At 38.9% G+C, this 22466-nt stretch overlaps 1 protein-coding gene across 10 annotated transcripts in view; it reads right to left on the reverse strand.

Annotated features, from left to right (window-relative positions):
* Positions 1-22466, reverse strand: part of DMD (dystrophin) — a 1295019-nt gene that overhangs the window by 1099612 nt on the left and 172941 nt on the right. The window contains exon 1 of one of the 10 annotated variants that reach the window (XM_078390478.1): positions 21003-21435. The exons of 8 other annotated variants lie outside the window; for them this stretch is intronic. In XM_078390478.1, coding sequence (XP_078246604.1) covers positions 21003-21030 — 28 coding nt within the window. In that variant the 5' untranslated portion in view covers positions 21031-21435. Of the gene's footprint in view, positions 1-21002; positions 21436-22466 lie in introns of those variants that run through there. One more of the 10 variants, XM_072994253.2, reaches the window with a different exon arrangement.

Genomic DNA, 22466 nt, shown 5'->3' on the forward strand with positions numbered 1-22466 from the left:
TGGGAAGAAAATGGAGACAGTAGTTATGAAGGTGGGTGGAAAGGAAAAGCAGGGACAGGGAGGCAGTGGTATAGGTTGAGCAAGATTCTGCTCAATCCATATCTGCTTTGTTGTTGTTTAGTTGTTAAGTCGTGTCTGACTCTTCGTGACCCCATGGACCAGAGGACACCAGGCCCTCCTATCTTCTACTGCCTCCTGGAGTTGGGTTAAATTCATGTTGGTAGCTTCAGTGACACTGTCCAGCCATCACGTCCTCTGCCGTCCCCTTCTCCTCTTGACTTCACACTTTCCCAACATCAGGGTCTTTTCCAGGGAGTCTTCTCTTCTCATGAGATGGCCAAAGTACTGGAGCCTCAGCTTCAGGATCTATCTTCCAGTGAGCACTCAGGGTTGATTTCCTTCAAAATGGATAGGTTTGTTCTCTTTGCAGTCCAGGGGACTCTCAAGAGTCTCCTCCAGCACCACAATTCAAAAGCATCAATTCTTCGGTGGTCAACCTTCTTTATGGTCCAGCTCTTATTTCCATACATTGCTACAGGAAAAACCATAGCTTTGACTATGCGGACCTTTGTTAGCAAGGTGATGTCTCTGCTTTTTAAGATGCTGTCTAGGTTTGTCATCACTTTCCTCCCAAGAACCAGGTGTCTTTTAATTTCAGGGCTGCTGTCTCCATCTGCAGTGATCATGGAGCCCAAGAAGGTAAACTCTGTCATTGCCTTCATATCTTCCCCCTCTATTTGCCAGGAGGTGATGGGACCAGTGGCCATGATCTTAGTTTTTTTGATGTTGAGCTTCAGACCATTTTTTGCGCTCTCCTCTTTCACCCTCATTAAGAGGTTCTTTAATTTCTCATCATCTTCTGCCATCAGAGTGATATCATCTGCATATCTGAGGCTGTTGATATGTTTTCCGGCAATCTTAACTTCAGCTTGGGATTCATCCAGTCCAGCCTTTCGCATGATGTATTGTGCATATAAGTTAAATAAGCAGGGGGACAATATACAGCTTTGTCGTACTCCTTTCCCAATTTTGAACCAATCAGTTGTTCCATATCCAGTTCTAACTGTTGCTTCCTGTCCCACATATAGATTTCTTAGGAGACAGATAAGGTGGTCAGGCACTTCCATTTCTTTAAGAACTTGCCATAGTTTGCTGTGGTCGACACAGTCAAGGGCTTTTGTGTAGTCAATTGAAGCAGAAGTAGATGTTTTTCTGGAACTCTCTGGCTTTCTCCATAATCCAGAGTATGTTAGAAATTTGGTCTCTAGTTCCTCTGCCCCTTCGAAATCCAGCTTGTACTTCTGGGAGTTTTCGGTCCACATACTGCTGAAGTCTACCGGAGGATTTTTAGCATAACCTTGCTAGCGTGTGAAATTAGTGCAATTGTACGGTAGTTGGAGCATTCTTTGGAACTTCCCTTCTTTGGGATTGGGATGTAGAAAGCATCAAACAATGGAACTTCATATCATGAGCATTCCGATTCTGTTAATCAATAAGTACTCTGGTGAGGACTTCAGATGGGCATGCTGATCAGTTTCATTGTCCTCTATATTCAAAAATACTTCACCTCAACTTGTTCCTGTCACATTTATGATGAAAAGTGTGAATCTGGGGAAGCTTTTATCAAAAACTAATCAAATAGAACTCTCAACCACAGGAACTCTTGGAGTTCAACAGAAAACATGGGAATATGATGTGACAACCTTAATTTAACATTACAAGGAAAGGTGAATACACAGAGATTCAAGCTCAAGGAATTGTCATATTTGCCCATGTAGGCAAAGAGCTCTAACCACTAAGAGCTCTTTGCCTACATGGGCAAATATGACAATTTTCACTTTCTTCCACACTAACATCTCAAGATTCCATTAAATCTGTGAAAAATTGTGTGAGTTATAATTTTTTTAAAATTAAAAATGAATCAAAGGAAGTTCTCCATTGTCCCTATATGAGAAATGGGATAAGGAGGGTTGACTATAATCAGGACTGGCCCAATCCGTGGGCACAATGAAACATTGGCCTCTTCCAGCAAATGTGGCAAATCCCAGCTGTTCCTCTTGAGTCTCTGTTAACCAGCCTGCTGATAAGCTCCCTTGAGGGTAGAGTGGTACTGTTGAAAACAGCTATCTTCTCTCTGCTAAATTTGCATATTATCCTCAGGTGTGTGTGAGGGATGCTGTCTTATTGCCAATGCTGATAAAAAACCCTCACATTATAGTCTAGTCATCTTCTATTATGTGGCACAGAAAGCATGCCATTTGTCCTTCCCTGCAGGCCGGCTTTCACTAGAACATAAACTTTTTCCACAGTAGTCTTTGAGAGTACTGATACAGATCTCCAGAGAGAGGGTGGAGGGAGAGATTCTTGATATAAATAATTTAGAGACTTCTATTCTTTTGGTCAGTCCCATTCCTGGACACTGGAAAAGGGTATAACTCAGAGGAAAAACAGAGAGAGCCTCATGAATGAGCTTCATCAGTTTTGCCTTTGAGGTCAGCTTCCTTTGAGAACAGGTGGCCACACAGAGCTCCAGGCTGTTGGAGGTGGTCATGAGCTCCACAGACCAACAGATGCACTCATACCAACCCAACCCTTTCCTGAGGGTGATTAATCACTACTGTATGTGCATTAATGGAAAGTAGAAGGGGAAAAGTACAGAGCAGAGCACTTGTGCCATCAGCTCCTGAAGGGTGCATCAATCATCCTGAGAATATTCTGTTTTGTATTTTGCAACTTTCATCTGCTTGAATATAATCTCAGGATTCATCTATCCAGATTCTAGCATGCACAGAGAGGAAAAAGGAGAGAAAGAAAGAAACTCTTCCATGCTTCTTATATGGAAAAAAATATCTGCATTTAAGACCTGCTGTGTCAGATAAAAGTTCAATATAGTCCAGAATTATTTTCTTATTTTCACCAGGTATCTATGGGAAGAGGGGCACAAGAAGGACTTGAGTGTGGCAGCCTTTCATTTACTCTTGTTGCATAGTCACTACTATTTAGAGGTGCTCTACCTTTGGTCCTGGAAGCAATATTTAGCTAGGATGACTAGGAGCCAATATAGACTTCCCTCTCTTAATTCATTTCACCACCTAATAAGATGCTGATCACCATACCTTATTATAAGAACATTCCTATTACCTATGAGCTATGTAGAAAAGTACATTCTTCTTTGTTTTTCTTACCATTTAGCTGCAGTGGATGAACCCATGTTCTAGTATCACAAGAAAGATTTTTTTTAATTCTTCTTGTCCATTTTCTTTATACCATGTATAATTGTATGCACCTCTACCATAACCGTATTTCTAAACGAAAGCCCCAGAAAATGAGCATTTCTTCATAAGGAAGTTATTTCGGTCTTTGGATATTTTGGTTGCTCTTTTCTGTATCATTAGATATTGGGAATCGCAATCCTTACAGCTCCTATGTATTCATTCAAAGCACTAATAGCACAGATTAAATTAACACTTACAATTTAATGTTATAAGGTGTTTTTTTTTTAAATGCACAATATTATTGGTAAAAGAGGGGAAAGCTATCAAAAAGGTTTTATTACTGAAATGCAGATCAATTAACTGTACCTTTAGAAACTCTTGAGAAATTGCCTTTTATAGTCAGATGGTCAAAACAGATTGTGGAAGAGCAGCTATTAAAATAATCTAGCCCATAAGGATTATTCCCAGTTTGGTAGTGGACTGTAGAAAATGTCAGTCTTATGGCTTGAATGAACTGCTATTATTCTATCAGAATGATCTTCATTTTTTAATTCTAGCAGTTTTCTTTTACACCTTTTCATGCTATTTTAATTGACCGTATATTTCAGACCAATGTAGGATTGTTTCATCCTTGTTTGCAAATACAGTACCACTACGTTCCTTCAGCATGAAATGGAGTAGAGGGAAACTAATCTGGCTATATTGGAGCAACGTTACTTAAAAAAAAAGTGGTATACATGGAAAAGGCAATTAGATGGCAGGATTTTGTTTTGAGATACTCAAAGTATATCAGGGCCAGCCTATTTTTACTGACGTTTCCATTTTTCTGCTGTCCCAACTTAGGCAGACATTTTTCTGCCTAAACTGGAACAGCAAATAGTGCTCACCCCATTCAAAGTACAGATATGGTAAAGTCATTGCAATGACAATGATTTCCAAAAATACAAGATGCCCCTCCAGCCCACATCCTCCAGTGGCTTCTCCTCTCTGGAGACTTGAGACTTTCAGGGGGAAAATCAGATTTTTTTTAATTTCCAAAAAATTGCTACAGTGGATTATGTCATCAGCTTTATGCGGTGTAACTGACTGAATAAGATTTCAACATGTATCATAAATGAAGGTCATGCATGTGTCAATTTTGTTGGGTGTACACTGGCTACATGCACACTAACTAGTTGCAACTTGAGCATAAAAATACAGCTGCTTTCCCACACACACACACACCAAAGATGTTGTATATTTAAACTATTTTTCTCCATCTGTAGATACCCGTGCAAGGAAAAAATAAAATCTGAAGAACTCTAAGGCAACAGATGAGTCCAGGATGCCTATATAACTGACTTTACATAGGGCTGCCCTTTAGTTGAAAACATCTTCTTTTAAAAGAAGGAGAGGGTGAATTGTAGCCCTCCCGGTATTTCTGTCCTTTGGCTACACTGATTAGGGCTGGTGGGAATGACAACCTAACAATATCTGGAGGGATGCAATATGTCTATATTCTATTTAAAGGCTGCCTAATCTTTGTCCTGTTTGAGGCTAAGAAAACGTAACAAGAGAGAGCATAGACCTTTACATTGGCCATCAATCTGAATTCCACTTGTACTTCAGCTCTAAATTGGTTTGTATGCCTCCCACTGACTTGCATTGGAAGGTGAAAATGGCTACAACATTTTTGTTTTTCCTCTGTTGTTAATGAAATTTGGAGGCATGATGGACCTGATGCCCAATTTCCAACAGCTGGTTTCAAAAGTGTGTACTGGACCTCTTTGAAGTTTTTTTTTAAATAACAACAGAAGAAAAAGGTGAAAGCAATTTGCACCCAATCCAATTTGTTTTGTGCCGTGGAAACAAATGAATTTGCAAATTTAATCTGTTTGGAACTGAATCAGGCCATTCCACTTCTGTCTGGAACATACCCATAATGGTTGGAGTCAGGCCAATTTGTTTAGTAATCTGGGATTTTTTCAGACCTCACACACATGCACAACCCTATTATCTCATCATACGATACCCCACTAGAAGAGTTGTGATATCCTAGTGTCAATATCGATTAGCACCATACAGAAAATATGTACAGCCCTTAGTCTTCACCATATGCACAAAATATGCACAAATCAATAAAAAAAACTATTCAAGAACACAAAGCACAAATCAATAAAAAAAACTATTCAAGAACACAAATAAAATAATTAAATAAACAAGTGATGACAGACTATGGGAAAACCTGTACAAATAACTTATGGGAGGATGCCCTTAAAAGCTTCCTGAAACTTTCTTAAGCACTGTCTTAAAGGATGGAAGAAAGGAGGCTTGACAAACTTCCACCAGGATTCCATTCCATAAACTGGGAGCCACAGCTGAGAAGGCATGGTTCATCTTCTTAGCATTTCTCAATTTTAGAGGGTTTGGCAAAATCAGTTTCAGAGGGTTTGGCAAAATCTCAGCATCCAGCAGTAGGATAAAGGGATTTCTCCTAGTTTAAGAGTTTGCTCCAACTCTCTCCCCTTTTCCATTTCGTCACATAGATCAGTGATTCACAACGCTGGGTAACCCAGGTGTTCTTGGATTGCACTTCTCAGAAGTCCTCACCACCAGCTGTGCTAGCTGAGGTTTCTGAGAGTTCAAGTCCAAGAACACTTGGGTTACCCAAGGTTGGGAACCATTGACCAAGATCATTGACATATAGGACATCCATTTCACTAATCCATGGAATTATAATCTTAAAATTGAAACTGATATTCAGCCAAGAGGAAAAAAAATTAAAGCTCATTCAAAGTGCATTTAATGTTAAATGTTATTGCATTATTTTTACATTAAATATAAATGTAGTACTACTTCCTCATTATATAAAATTTTTATAGCTTTGGTCATACCTAGTATCATTATGAAACAATTTTTTTGCCAGTTTGGTATGTTAACTATATTAATAAAATAAAGCTAAAATTGCATTCCCCCCTCAATAGTTTTAATTTGTGAAGTTATAAATATTTCTCTACCATCACTCCTTTTCCTTTCCTTTCCTTTCCTTTCCTTCCAATCCCTTGGGAAAAATTGTAATTAAAATGCTTCTAGCTCCTGCTTTTCAGTACACAACCCACTTCATGAATAGCAAAAAGAAAAGGGAACATAACTGTCTTCATTTATTTGTAATTTTAATTAGTCTGATTCACAGATAGGGTGACACCTGTTACAACGCAGGCCCCTATTTCTTTCTCAGCATTTAAACCTAATTCCAGCGTAACCAGAGAGGGAGTGTTCCACCTCACATCTTTAAATGTGGAGGCAAGTGGACATTCCCTGAAGAAGGGACTATAGCTGTTCATATGAATTTAGGTTTATTGCTGTGGGACATTTCTTGTTACTCCTAACAATTTTCAGCTCAGCAGTTGAGGAAGATGGAAGGAAAGTAACTCCCCTGCCAACAAACAAATACAATATGCAGGACAATTTTCTATTATGCCTATTTTGTACACCCAATAAATACATATTCCTGCTGGTGCTACCTTTGCAACTCAGTCATGAACAGTGGGAACCTATGATGTAACATGCTTTCTCTTAGCTTCAGCTTTTCATATATAACACAAGGGCTGTAACAGCTCTGTATTTTAAGGGTTGCTGAAAGGTACACATGGGATAAAGTTTAGGACCAGTGTATATGGACATTCACCACCACCACATGAATATATACTGAATGTGTAGAGTGGGCAGGATGGCACTTACTGGCCACAACCCTAACATTTGCACAGTCAGTATCTGTATGAAAGGGCAGCAGAATAACCAGCTTTTCTAGATGATCAGAAACACTGACTGTCCGTAGGTTCTTGACTGAATGTACCAACTGTAAATGTGCAGTGCCCATAAGACAGCAGTGAGTGAACTTCCCTTTTGCCTCCACACATTTACAATATGTGTGATGGGAAATGTATGCATATATTCTCAACCACTACAGAATTGTCCAGGTGTTGTGCCCCTGGGGGAGGGGGGAGAGAAACAGTATGGTACGCCTCCTTCTCTCTCCCTCTCTTTCCAGTTCTACAGAATTTATAGGGTACATAAATAATATTTTCATACAACTGAAAGGGCTGACTTGGTGCAAGGAACAAGTGCATGTCCAACATCAGGGTGAAGGCAACTACTTGTGAAAATATGAATTACTTGAGCCCACTGTATTACTGCTACAATGTAGTGCTATATAACTTTTAACACAGGAACTATAGGCATATATGCAATGCCACAATAAAGAACAAATATTATTCTTTAGACCTATCCAATGGCTATTACAGCCTGCTGTGTAGTAGACATCTCAAGGAGTGATTACAGCAGTAACCAGGCACCTATGAAGATGAGGATTTTTTGTAGCTCTTCTCAGCATCATTGATTTCTATCTAGACTTTCCCAATGCCTAATCAAAAAGAAATGCCTTCTCATGTTATTTCTTTTCATCTTGTAGTTTCATTTTGGTGTGCTCATGGAATATTTCAGCTCTTGCTGAACATTAAATTAGCAAATTATTAAACAATTGTCTTTCTCACTACTTGGGGAAAAAAACACCAGAATATATTCTAACTTGCTTCCTTATAATTAAAAAAGTGTTTTATCATTATTACCTTACAATACCAGATTTGCATGCAACCATTATTCTGTTTTATATAGTTAGATCATAAAATGCAATGCATTATCCCATTGCATCATGTTACAATGTGCTACTCATAATCACAAATAATATACTACTATTTGTCACCTTTTATTTTAATGAAGTCTATTAAATTCTATTTTATTAAAGAAATGCTACAGCATTACCTTTGCACCATTGGTCATTTTAAAAATATATTCACTTGCAATCAGCTTTGTTATGTTAACATTTTCTTGCTACCTACTAAAGTGCATTCGAGTTGATAAATACATAAACCATCTACCTTCTCTCTTCCACCAATTTGTATAAATTGCTATATGCCTTGTACTTCCCTCTGTTGAACCAAATCTGATCAGTTATAAATTTGCAAATCTATGCCCAAGTTCATGTACATCCAACTATCTTATTAATTCTCACACAAGGTTTGAATACCTTGCTATGACTAATTGTGGCTAGCTAATGGGGTACTGAATGACATCTAGGGTCAAGTGCTTGGCATTCAATTTTACAACCAAAATGTAACTCAGCACCTGATCAATTAGCTGCAATTAGCCACAGCAATTTTTCAAACCATACATGAACACCACCTGGATTCTGATCTATGTGACAAAGAACTGAAGAGTACTTCTGGGCCAAAGCCAGCAGGTTTGTCTCGGAATAATAATTTTCCAGTTGCCTCTCTTTGACACAGTTAGCACTATTGTCCCAGTTTCGCTTCCACTTTCTTTACTCCCATTTTCACTTATGCCTTTTAGACACTTATTTAGAAGAAACATACCAATTTATATACCATGCTGCAGTAAAGCAGGAGCTGGAACCACAAATGTACACTTAACAGGAAGATTTAGCCAAATCTAGATCTATAATAAGTAATATTTTTAAAAACATGCTTGTCACATTCAGGCTTTATATGTTTCAGAATATCTTAGCTATGTACCTAAAACATTATGAACTGTATCTCTCATACTTTTGTCAGTGGAACAGCAAAGAAGGTCAATTTATCATTCCCACACATGGCCTCAAAGTCTGCTATGGATGCTAGATTATAGCTGTAGAGTTACAGAAAAGAGGCTATAGAGAACAACTGGAGGAGGTCTTCTTGCATGAGCCAACATTATTCACACAGCACTGGATGTCATTCTACAAGTCACCAATAAATAAATAAATAAATGCTATTAAAATCAAAGCTCCTTTCACATTTTCAGAACAAGTAAAAATGACAAGTAAAAATGTATGAAGATCCTTAATAAAAATGGGAGAATGGAAATACACAGAAAACCAATCATTTTTATCAGTTGACACACATTTCAAATTTTGTTTGGCGCATGCATTTTTTTTTATACAATTTCATTATGAGCGCCATTCAGAATAAGATTTCTGAAAAATCAATTTACTAATGCTTCCTAAGAAATGCCGGTTACCATTTAGACTACATAATCTTTCAACATGAAACAGATTTCTCTATTGATCCTCTCCAGTTTTGCTATTAAAACATACTTTAAAAAAAGAAATTGATTGAAGCATTCCAATTTTTTTTTTTACTTTCAGATGCTCATCTGGTTAAACATATTTGCATGTGGTCTTTGATAATGTATTTTAGAAGGTTCACTATGTAAACTTTAGCTTTTCCCAGGAAAGAGGCCAAGGTTTTAGCACATAGAAAATAATCAATGTCTCATACAGTATCTTGCATACTGTTAGGCCAGAGCTCACCTCTGCCAAAGAAACAGAGATCTAATATTGTCTGAACAGGGCATACTTAAAACAAGGTTGTATAGCATGACAAAATGTGATCATGTACAGTACTTTGACTCCTGGAGAAATATGCTCCCCTACCGAAGATGAGGAAGCAAAAATGTGCAGTTCTCCTACATATGAAGTCTACATTCAGACATCCATTTGGAGTGTAATATTTCTTTCAGGTCTACAGTAGATGCATGAACAAAAAAACTAATGTAAGTAGATCCAGAAACAGCAAGTGATTCATACATTTTATCTGATATATCAATGTACTTTTCAGGATAGCATACACTGGCCAGAATCCTCTTAGCATAATGTACAGAACATAAACCGGATGACAACATCCAGTGATCAAGATATTTAATTTATATTCACTGAAATTATCCCCACTTTTCTACCCCCACTTTTCATGTTTGGAAGCTCCCTACAACCCCCTTTTGTCCTGGGAAAGTATTTGGGACCCTCAAGAAAGGGGGGAACCTTTAATAATCAAACACCACGCTGGATCACCACCAATGGCACCCATTCCACTACCAGAAATCCAGTAACAGTTTTTGGCCGTGAAAGGCTCTCCCACCACCACCACCCATTACTGGTGCATCCAAAACTTCCCCAGGGTAAAAGAGAACTCTGCACAGTCAGAAGCCTGAAAGAGGGAAAATAGGAAGCTTTCAATTAAATTAAATTAAATACCTTTCAATTAATTTAAATTAAATGTCACATTATTTGCACACCATAAAGTTTTGCAAGAGGATTACAGTCATTTGGGTTTAACATCATGTGTCTGCGTGCACATTGTCAACCCAGTTATGCTTAGCCTTTTCAGGGTTTTCTAGGTAAAGAGTATTCAGAAGTGGTTTGCCATTACCTTCTTCTGGGGAGGCCCTGGAACAGCACCTTTCTGTCTATAGCCACAAAGGCTGACTGTTGTCAGCTATGCAGTATGGAATTGAACTCCATGGATACATTCCAGTCGGGCTTCAGGCCCCACCACCGTACGGAAATGGCATTGGTTGCCCTGTTTGATGACCTGCTGAGGGAGGCCGATAAGGGCAAAATGTCTCTGTTGGTCCTTCTCGATATCTCAGCCACCTTCGATACCGTCGAGCACAGTATCCTCCTGGGGAGGCTCTTTGAGCTGGGAATCGGTGGTTTGGCATTAGCCTGGTTCTGATCCTTCCTGGAGGACCATCCCCAGAGAGTACAGCTTGGGGACAGTGTATCGGCGCCGTGGAATTTCAATTGTGGGGTTCTGCAGGGCTCGATTATCTTCCCAATGCTATTTAATATCTACATGAGGCCGCTGGGTCAGGTCATCAGTACGCTGATGACACCCAGCTCTACATCTCCTTTTCCCCCCTACAACAGCGGATGCCGTTCTGTCCCCCAAAACTCCCTCTCTTTTTGGGGGCTGACTCTCACCACGAAGACTGAGGTTTGCAGCTTGGGTGTGCATCTGGACTCGGCACTTACCATGGAAACCCAGGTAGCGTCAGTGGTCTGCACCACCTACTTCCATCTTTGGAAGATCACCCAGCTGCATCCCTGTCTTGATATTGGGGCCCTCACCACTCTAGTCAATGCACTTGTAGTCTCGAGATTAAACTACTGTAATGCGCTCTATGTGGGGCTGCATGAGATCAATGCAGAACCTTCAAATGATGCAGAATGTGGCAGCCAGACTTCTGGAGTGAGAAAACATCAATATATCTCCCCACTTTGGCGGCCTTGCATTGGCTACCTGTTCATTTCCACATTGATTTCGAAGTAATAATGATGACATATAAAGCCCTAAATGGTTTAGGACTTCAATATCTGGCGGAATGCCTTCTCCCACCTAGATCTACCCATATCACTCGCTCTAGCCAGGAGGGGTGGCTGAGGGGCCTAACGCCGAGAGAGACCCAAAGAGAAAAAACAAGAAAGTGGGCCTTCTCAGCAGTGGCCCCTTGACTCTGGAACAATCTCGCCCCAGAAATTTGTCTGGCTCCCTCGCTGGGCGTTTTTAAGAGCCAACTCAAGACCTGGCTCTTTAGGCAGGCCTTCCCTCCTGTCGATACCTAACTTAGTGTATTAATATTATTGTTTTATTTTATTTTAATATTGTTGTTAGCTGCCCAGAGTAGACTTCGGTCTAAATGGGCGGGATATAAATTAAATAAATAAATAAATAAATAAATAAATAAATAAATAAACAAACAAACAAACAAACAAACAAACAAACACCCAACTTCAGGCTTTGCAGCCATGTACCTGACTCACTGAGCATGTCCTAGTTAAACATTACACATACAAGCTGATGCTCAGTCACTTGGAAATTGGACTTAGACACCAGATCTGTGTTAGAAAAGACACACATTCCCATGTTATTTCTCAAAAATCAGAAATCAGCAGTTCATATCACCTGAACCAGTATGTGTTTTAACAACAAAGCCCTTTCAAATAGTCTTATATTAGAATGGCACTGCGACAAAAGGGGTTAGATAAAATAAATATGCATCACCATTTCTTCTAAGATTAAGGGATTCAACAAGAGAACTCATCAACAGTTTTTTACCTATAAATATCCTGTTTCAATCAGATCATTACAGAAATTGGCAAGTTATTTTAGATATCACCTCTCAAATTACATCTCAACTAATGAGTTTATGTGTATGAGGTCTAATATTTTTATAAGATCCTTTCTGTCACATTTTCAGTTAACTGAAGAAGGAGAGAGAAATGGCCAGGCTAAAAATGACAAATCCTGTTTAAATCCCAATGCATGGTTATTCATAGAATCTGAAACAGAGAACAAATGAGTTTACTAGGTCATTTAAACTGTCATGCTACCAGTGTCACATGATTTGATCAGTTTTCAACCAAACTAATGCTGACAGTTTCCTTGCTAGATTGAAATTAGCTACAAAAGAGGAATGTTTGTCTTTTGAGTTTAATTTACAAGTTTTTGAAAGTGCCTCGGTTATTTATAAAGCAAACACGTGTGAAAAGGGCCTATAGCAATTTGAATGTACTGTATACCTCTGTAGCCTTTGGGTACATTTCGGTAGATGATTAACTATCAAAAACTGCATACTTCATCTCCATAGGCCCCACTATGGAAACGCCCACAATGCCTTCATAAATGGACAATATAATCAAAATGCAAGAGGTGGGCAGAGAAACTTATAAATATCCTTAAATGTACCTTATAGAGTTTTTTCACAGACCATTCATTACATATGTTCTTCAAAAATAATTTTCTGGGAATTTTTCTTGGAATCCCATTCCCCATCTCAACTGCTTGGTATATCAGATCACTAACAGCATCAGAATTTTATTCAATATCATCACCCAGAAATAAATTTTGAGATTTCATTTTTAGTCAGGGCTAGAACATACATGAAACTTAACATATTTTAAAAGATGTGCAACTTAAACATTATTTTTGGGACAAAGTATAAGAATTCCAATTTTATTTTGTCAAGGAAGTGCCTGGAGTCTCATTTATTATATATACAACATATTTGATCTTAGCCAAAAGGCCAAGAAGTGATATTATATATACAGTTATATGTACGCCCATTGAATTGTGGGGATTTGGTGAGTCAACACATACTGTACATACATTCCATTGATTCAATAGGCCTACACTACTTATGATTTTTTACCAGATTTCAGCCATTGTGTCTTCTCAGAGCCCCAATCTCTTCCCAAAGCTCATTGTTTAGATATGTCAGCATTGCCATATCACATCCTACCATTTTCATTGGTTGCTCTCTTGGAGCTTCTTTTCCTGTCTGTTCCAGGCAGGGGAAATTTGAAAAGGATCTTGCAGCCAGACATCTATCTCCTTTCCTCTTCTGATGCAGCATATAGATCTGCAGGGGACTCTGTTGATATTTTTATGGTGGAACAGGAGGAGGTTGAGCTACAGTATTTATGCCACGGCATCATAGTTACTCAATAAATTTGTAATTTAAATTCAAGTCCTAACCAGTTGTTACGAAAGCATGTAGAGCCCATACATGTTGAAAGGAGAGCACTACTCTAACCATCACATGGAAAGTAACAGTGCGAAGGAGAAGACACTGCAGGATACAAGTAGCTGGATTCTGGTACATGTGGAGAAGCTACTCAGATAGGAGCTAATCTTTGAACTGTAAACATGAAAGCATTTTGAAACTGATGCTTGGAAAGGAACATTTTGAAAGTGATGATAGAAGAGGTATGGACCATGGATGTTTACAAACCTGATTGGGGAATGCTTCCAAAGGATATTGATATAATGGCTAAAAATGAAGACCCAAGAACATGGATCTTATTACATTCTCAGACCTGAAGTTGACACCCGTAGGGGAGGAATAACAGTTCCCAAAATAAAGTCACAATTCTAGAGGCAGAAATGCCAAACCTGAGCAAGTACATCTTTTAGTTTTGTAGGTTAAAAAATGGTGGTAACTGCTGCATTGTATGCTGTCTTGGAGATGTTGGATTTCAAACAAATCACTGCAGCATGATCACCTAAAGAATTTCAAACAGTATGAGCAGAAGTCCATTTTATGCCTTTCTGTGGGGGATATTAAGCATTTATGGCCTATCTCACATTGTGTGATTCCCCCCCCCAACACATTATCATGGACTGTACCATGAATGACTAGAACAAAAGAAGAAAACAAATTCCAGATAAACAAAGAAAAGTATCATAATAAACTTACAAATAATTTAAAAAACTGTTTAGTTAAGAGAGAGAGAAAGAAAGAGGAACTGATAAGGTTAACCTCAGAAAAGCTATAGAGCAGTGTAATAATACATATGTGGAGGGCTCTACCAGATAAAATCTGCCTTTACCAGATACAATTTGAGAAGGAAAAAATGTCAATATATTTTGAGTTTTACTTTTTGGGTGTAGAAATGGCCCTTCCCTCCATGTTTCCTTCCCCCTCCCAAAAAAAAATCCCCCTCAGTAAAGAGGGAGAGTGAAAGACACAGGAGGAGTGACAGGCCCGACTGGTGCACTGGTGACAGCTTTTCAATCCTGCCACCATCTTGGATGTTAGCATTCCCAGCAAGCACCTCATTCAGACCTCTTTGAGCCAGGCTAACGCTCAGGTCTGAAAGGCTGATTTCAGTCTTCCACAGGTGGATACGGAGGAGGAGAGAGAAATGAATGAGCACAGCCCTTTTGGAGGGGGTAGGTGTAATGCATATGCATAAAAGGAAATCCCATTCAGAGGTACAGAAACAATTAAGAACTCTAGGTTGCCTGCAATTCTGGTTCAAATTAAAATGATCTATCTGTGGGTCAAAAGGGTTAAAATAAACAGCATTGTGTGTACCAAGTTTAGTATAATAAATATAAAAATAATTGCAACTATAAATAACGATGGTGAACCCGCCCCCCTGAAAACACTTCATGACCATCAAGTTCGAAACCTGTTGTATAATATTCCCTGAGATACTGCTGAGAAGACAGTCAGAACACAACTGAGCATATGCTTGTATCACCCTGCATATGGCTTGATGAAGAACTGAATCCCATTTGCTTGGGTAAAGTTCTGGTTGGCTCTGCCTGGGCAAACCCCCACTTGTAAATGTGCAAAGACCTTGAAATAAGTGCAGGACTGTGACAAACCACCCTTCTCTGCTGATCGAGAAATGTCTTTAAGTTGTAAAATCATACAATAGAAATGTCAACAACTCACTAGTGGTGTAGATGAGAAAATTCTCAAGGAACATAAAAGTTTTTCTTCCTGTAGAATTTATGGCTGAAAGCTCATATATACCTGGAAGTTGCACAGTAGCCTGTGTACCTACTTTTAAATAAACAGGATTATTACTCACTTTTTGTGTAAAAGCCACATTAAAAAGTAAATGCTATATTTTAACATGAGATTTCTTGAACAAGTTTGAGGATGTGGACTGTCCACAAAAGCTTGTGTTAAAATACTGTATAGTGGTTTCTCTTTAAGTAGCCACAATGTTTTTGTTTAGAGCTTGGTGAAGCATTTCTCAAGGTTATGTACTTTTCTTTTTATTTCTTTCCTTTAAATATATTCTCATGTTTCCTTGGCCGGAAAGGAAAGGAGTATATATTGGCTTATTAAGAGGTCTGGGTGCCCTAACAACAGTGACTCTAGTCCTGCAAAAAGGTTGAGCTCTACAAGGCTGCACAAAGGAATTCTGCAACTAGACAAACATAGTAGAAAATAATAACTTTTAGCTGAAACCACTATGCTCATATGCTCTGAAATAATTGTCATGTAGTTACTGCAGTCTGTTTTAACCGCAAGGCTTTCCTGCATAAACGTTTCTATAACTTTTTTAAAAGGGCAGATTTCTTCCAAAGGCATTCTTATGTTTAATTAAATAACATGCATTAGAAAGAGCAACATCAAACAAAAGGCAGTGGTGGGGAACTTAAAAAAACTGCAGTATTCTAGAAGGCTTATGTTTATCATTAGTAGTATACTGGGCAGGTCAACAGGTTAATAGGCCTCTGCGCATAAATGTTCTCACGAAAAGCTTATACTTGCTTGAGTTCAATAAGGAAATCTTTCTCTCTCTCTTTCTCTTTCTCTACCCCACCCCACTGCAGCTCCCGACCTTCACAACTGCAGCTCCCGACCTTTCCCATACTACAATATGAACTACCTGCTTTGATAAGAATGGGAAGCCTCCAAGGACTATGGCAATGCTTTCTGGGAGAGTAAACTGTTGCCTTGTTCAGAAACCAAACAAAGCCTGAATGTACTGAGAAAAAAAATAAACCAAGGTCATTATTCCTTCTCATTGCGCTTTGGCTTACCTTCAAATTGCTCTGCATCTGTAATAGCAGTGCTGCATCCACTAACTGATATTACCCAATAGTTAAAGTTCATTTTAGAATATAAACAATAAACAAAAATATATTGAAAAAGCCGATTTGAGCTATGCTTAATTTTCTTTTGGCACCCTAAATGAAAAGCTATAGGAGTCCTGTAAAAGATTGCTCACTGCAAGCTTTTTTTTTTTTCTGTACACAACAAAGAACATCACAATTCTATCAGTATCCACTTAAAATAAGTCTTATTAAGTTCAGTGAGATTTACTCTTAGGGAAGTGAGACATCACCCTGCCGACAAAGGTCTGTATAGTCGAAGCTATGGTTTTTCCAGTAGCGATGTATGGAAGTGAGAGCTGGACCATAAAGAAGGCTCACCACTGAATAATTGATGCTTTTGAACTGTGGTGCTGGAGGAGACTCTTGAGAGTCCCCTGGACTGCAAGGAGATCAAACCTATTCATTATGAAGGAAATCAACCCTGAGCGCTCACTGGAAAGACAGATCCTAAAGCTGAGGCTCCAATACTTTGGCCATCTCATGAGAAGAGAAGACTCCCTGGAAAAGCCCCTGATGTTGGGAAAGTGTGAAGGCAAGAGGAGAAGGGGATGACAGAGAACGAGATGGATGGACAGTGTCATTGAAGCTACCATCATGAATTCGACCCTACTCCGGGAGGCAGTGGAAGACAGGAGGGCCTGGCATGCTCTGGTCCATGGGGTCACGAAGAGTTGGACACAACTTAACAACTAAACAGCAACAAAAAGTGATTATAGGATTGCAGCTTTCCCATATCAATTTGAAATTACATGCAAAACAGCCGCTGAGCATTGCCTTACTTTCCACCCTTCCATCCCCCCACGCCTCGGGATGTTTGCAGAACATGAACGATATCTTGTGGCAAAAGAGTCTACCTGCTAGAACAGTATTTCCCAACCTTGGGTCCCCAGTTGTTCTTGCACTAAATCTCCTAGAAACCTTAACCAATAGCTGTATGGCCAGGACTAGGATATTTTACTGAGTTTAGATCTTTTTTCACATGTTCGCTATGTCCTAGATCTGGCTAGGAAATCACAACCAAAAAGTATGATATACATATTTTTCAGCAAGTGAAAACATGCAGATTAATAAATCTTTGGATTAAATAAGAAATGGGTCCTCCAGCCTTGTGGTGCAGTGGTTAAACTGCAGTCAAAGACTCTGCTCGTAACAACCTGAGTTCAATGCCAACAGCTTGAGGGAGCCGGTTCCAGGTAGACTCAGCCTTCCATCCTTCCGAGGTCAATAAAATAAGTACCCAGTTCACGGGGGGGGGGGGGGGAACGGACGGATGACTGTGTTACTGTGTAGCCTGCAGAATTTAATTGTAAACCTCCCAAAGAGTGATGTAAGCGCTATGGGGCAGTATATAAGCAAGCACACTTTGCTTTGTTTTGCTTTATTTTTAAAATTGCATATACGTATTGTTTTCTCCACTGAATTGCACTAAGAGATGTTCCATAAAACAAAGATTAATGTGAAACTACAAGATTAAAACAAAGTTTTCAGATTTGTGACAAAAAGCATAAGAAAACACAACCAAGGCAGGCTGAGAGATGACAAAAGAGAAGAGACACACTAAGGGTCTTTTGAAATACTGTAAATGATTGACAAACTTCCTAGAACTGGAACAACAGAAAGTTGGCTTTTAGTTTGGTCAGTCTGGGAAAGTTCACTCACCATGCTGAGTGAAGAATTGGGGCAGGATACAACATTTGACTTACAAGGCAATCCATGTTAAATATTAAAATATACTTTCACTGACACTTTCACTAAACTGAATCTTGGTCAAGATGCTTGCGCTGGAACAAATGAGACTAGTTTTGTGACTCTGTTTCAGTCAAGGTTTTGGTCTTGTTTGGCGGTAATGCAACCGTTGTTATTCCGTAGTACTTTTGTTGGAACAGGGATGGGGAAAAGCCACACTATTGATTCTGTTTGATCAGTACCATTGGCCATAGTTGTCTCTTCAGACACAGATGGGGTGGTAATGGTTCCACGCATACTGAATGGCTGTTTCTAGAAAGGGGCACTGTGACATACAGTATCTGCTCTGCCTGACAGTATCTTTGTTTTGCTTTCCCTCATTGTATTCCCAGTGTGATTTAACAGTCACAAAAATCACCGGGTGTGGTCACTAAAAGAATAGCAGTACTGTATACTGTCACCAGTATGTGTCTGAGCAAAGCAAGACATTCAACATGGCAAAGTGTTTAGCACAGACAGTCTGAAAAGCTGTCGTAGCAAGAGATAGTCCCAGAGTGAGATTTATATGCAGCTGCAACTCAGCTTAGTTCTATGGGGCAGAGCTGCAGTTTAGTGGCTAAACATATGCATTCTATTCGGAAGGTTCCAGAGTCAGTCACTGGCAATCTAGGCAGAACCAGAAAAGCTCATACATAAAATCCTACAGAGTTGCTAGTCTTTCTTAAGAACAGTAGATCAGATCCTTCTATCTTCCTCTACCCTATCACTTCTAGTGGAAGACATTACTCTGCTACAGGGGCTTTCCCTGTTGCAGCAGCTACTAAATCCTACACCACAAGGGAAATGGTGGTTAGGTTGGAGTTTCTGTGGTGGAATCTTTCTTAGGTTAGAAAGTAATGGCAATCTGGACTCCTTCTGTGTCAAAGTTTCCACGATAACGTAAATAACTATGAGCATCAATTATCTCCTTGCCTCTGTTTACCCTCGACTCATATCGCAGAATTTGCTTTTTCCATATAAAATGAGTAATCTACATTTCTTGTTGCCACTATTAAATTAGACTTGAATTGTCTATATTGTCATATAGATAACAAAGGAGACTGAAGGGGTAGGGAGAGCCTATAGTAATTTTCACTTAATATTCTTTCAAAAATGAAATCTTATTTTCCAAATTGCTTTGGGAGATAAATAGAATGGTTAAGAATAATACTGTTCATATGTTGCTTTTACCCTAAGGAAGTACTGTAGCATGTTGGAAGAGGAGAAGTTATTGTTTGGAGAACCTGCATACAGTCAGAACCCTTCTCCTCTCCAGACATGTCATTCCTGATATACGGAAAGTTAAAATGAACAGGGGAATGATTAAATTCTCCTATCTAGGCAATGTTGCTCAGAAGCAGGTAAGTCACAAGTGATTAAAGCTAGAGCTTTGTATATACAAAGGTGTACAAAGTTCTGTGTGTGGTCTGAAAGAAATTGATTTATTTTGTTCTTTCATCTTGAGTTCTTGTCTATTAATGTATTACTTGTTCTATATTTTAAATTGTTTATTTTATATGTTGTTAGCTGCCCAGAGTAGTCAGTTGACTAAATGGGCGGGGTACAAATTCAATAAATAAATAAATAAATAAATAAATAAATAAATAAATAAATAAATAAATAAATAAATGTGACAGGTGGAGGCTGCTGCAAAGGCATGCAAGACAGAATGGCAGTTGGAGACTAATCCATCTTATTTGCATGGACAATGCAAGGTAGTCTATGATGTCCTGTTTCTGTTGCATATAAAATGCATGGCATCAGTACAACTATCGAATGAGATGCACCATATGAGAAAGAGATACAGAGAACAAATCAAGATGAGTCCATTTAAGGAAAAAATGTTAGCAATTTTAATGGAAATGTCTTCACCTGTAATTCACCAATAAAAGTCCAAACACATTCTGTTCCTCCCCAAAACTTTTAAACCTCCTAATATTTTGCCAGCTAGCCTAAGTCTCCCCCCCCCCCACCCCCGGCCAAGCATAAGGCCAAGCAATATAAATGGCAGACATGTCAAACATGACTTCATAGTTCATGAGTTTTATGGATTTGTTTTATGGATTTGTTTTGTCTCCCCTCTCCCCCCCAAAAAAAAAAATAGAAAAGAAAGAAAAAAAAGATAGGAGGTAAAAGATGCCATCTTATCACTATAATTTACAATGATTTCCCTATCTGAATATGGAAGATATAGTGAGTCTATGCATGGAAGCAACATTGTTCTCATTCCACAATCTTTAAAACAGAACTATCAGTCTTTTCTTGATTAGCACTTTGTGTCTCTTTAAAAAAAAAAAATCCAAAGAAAAGCACAACATCCCGCTACAATACAGTTAGATGAACAGCAAAGATACCTCAAATGCCAGGTGCCCTTTATTTAGAAGGTGGGGAGACATGGTGACAGTTCCACTGCTTCGTTACAAATAATGAGCAAGATTCCATTCTGTGTAAATCAATCAGCGTAGCAAAACAGCATATGCCATTATAGTTCAAAGCAGCTGATTAGTCCTTTGAACTCTTGCCAGGCTATTAAAACAATAATGAAATATCTATTTTTACCCAAACCACTTTTCATCCTTCCCTTTCTAGAACCTTTTCTAAATACTGGATTAGAAATGCCATAACAGCGGTTTGTTGCTATTTAAATATAACTGGTAAGAATTAAGCACAGTCACTAGTTCTTGCTTTCTGCTACTCTATCTTTACATTAAGGGAAGGAAATATTCAACAACACATACTGTGAAAGGGTTTACCAATGATCCCAGTAGAAATACATCACAGTGAAGTACAGTACAATGATGAAGTATTTCAGACTGCTAGTACTTACATCCTTCCTCTTCCTCATACCACAGCATGAACGCATAAAAGTCCAAGGCAAACACCCAAGAATGCAAGTTTTCCAAAATGCTGAGATCCAATATCACTATTCCAATACCATCTTAAAAAGCTATCAGTGTAAACAGAGTTACACTGGCTGTTACAGAATGAAGACTGCTACTCAACAAGCCACCGACATTTTAAATGAAAATCCACTTCTTAATATTCCCTTGTGAATGTCAGTATCCGATCAGCTGTTTCTCTGATGTGGATCCTGTAAGGAGAAATACAGTACATGGTTCCAAAGTCTACTGAGCTGACAAAGTAACTGATGCCAGGGTTCTGTTGAGGCCCCGAGATAGTTCACATTCCAGGACCTGCGCAGAAGCAATAACACACGCTTCCCTCGAAACAAGTTGGCTTCCCATAATAGGACAGCTGATGAACTCTACTTATAAGGCTCTGTTTTCAGGATGGCATGTGTAATGGATTTAAACGATATGTAATAGCTTTCTCAATATCACTCAGAAGAACTCTATAGTACACAAAGCACTGCTTCTCTTGTAAATTATTTAGCATGCTCTGAAGAACAGATTGTGTTTAACTTCAAAGACGAGAGAGTTTTGCTTATGGTTGTGGGGAAACTTTTCAATAATAGTTATGGGTGCCAACTAGTTTGTACTGATTTGAAATGTATTGTGTTATTTATTTTACATGTTGCTCTTCTATTTACAACTTTTGTTTCTGGGTTTCAATCCTCCCCCTCCCGTGATCCCATACCATGGCTGTCCTCAAATTTAGTGTCATAAGAGTGCCAAAGCTAGAGGGGGCCTCCATGGTTATCTGCAGCAACATCTCCACTGTAGAAATATTTTCCATATAAAGACTCTCACTGTTTTCTCTTATGGGGCTAGCAAACTGGGAGGGGGGGAACGGGACAGAAGAGGCAATATTACTTTTCACAGATTAGTAAGCAAACAGAGCATTTTAAACAGGTCAGGTAATAACTGCCCCAACATGTTGCTACCATAGCATAACCGCTCCATTTCAAAAATTGTTCATAATCAAGGCTGGCCCTATCACAAGGCAAAGTGGGCAACCATCTCAAGCTGAGAGCAGTGATTGTAGATTTATTTATTTTTCATGGCTCATGCATCAAAATTCAGTTGGCTTTGAGTACCATGGGGAAGGAGATGTCAGTAGCTGTTCCCACAGGCAGCACAATGTCTTAGGCAGGATCAGTGGAATGCTGATATTAGTTTCCCAATTCCACCCAGAAAAGTCCATCTGTATTTATGTGACACATTTAAACAGAAGGGGTGGGGAAAGAAACTAGTATTGATTTGTTTTTTAAATTAGATTCATGGGATTTTCAGTTTAAATTAAAGAAACCTTCCATAAGAGTTTCAGACTAAAGAAACCTGCCCAAGGAATGCATGGCGCTAAGCACCCTGGGGCTTAATATTTTTCCACT

Source organism: Pogona vitticeps, chromosome 3, assembly GCF_051106095.1.
Source record: "Pogona vitticeps strain Pit_001003342236 chromosome 3, PviZW2.1, whole genome shotgun sequence".
Taxonomy (NCBI): domain Eukaryota; kingdom Metazoa; phylum Chordata; class Lepidosauria; order Squamata; family Agamidae; genus Pogona; species Pogona vitticeps.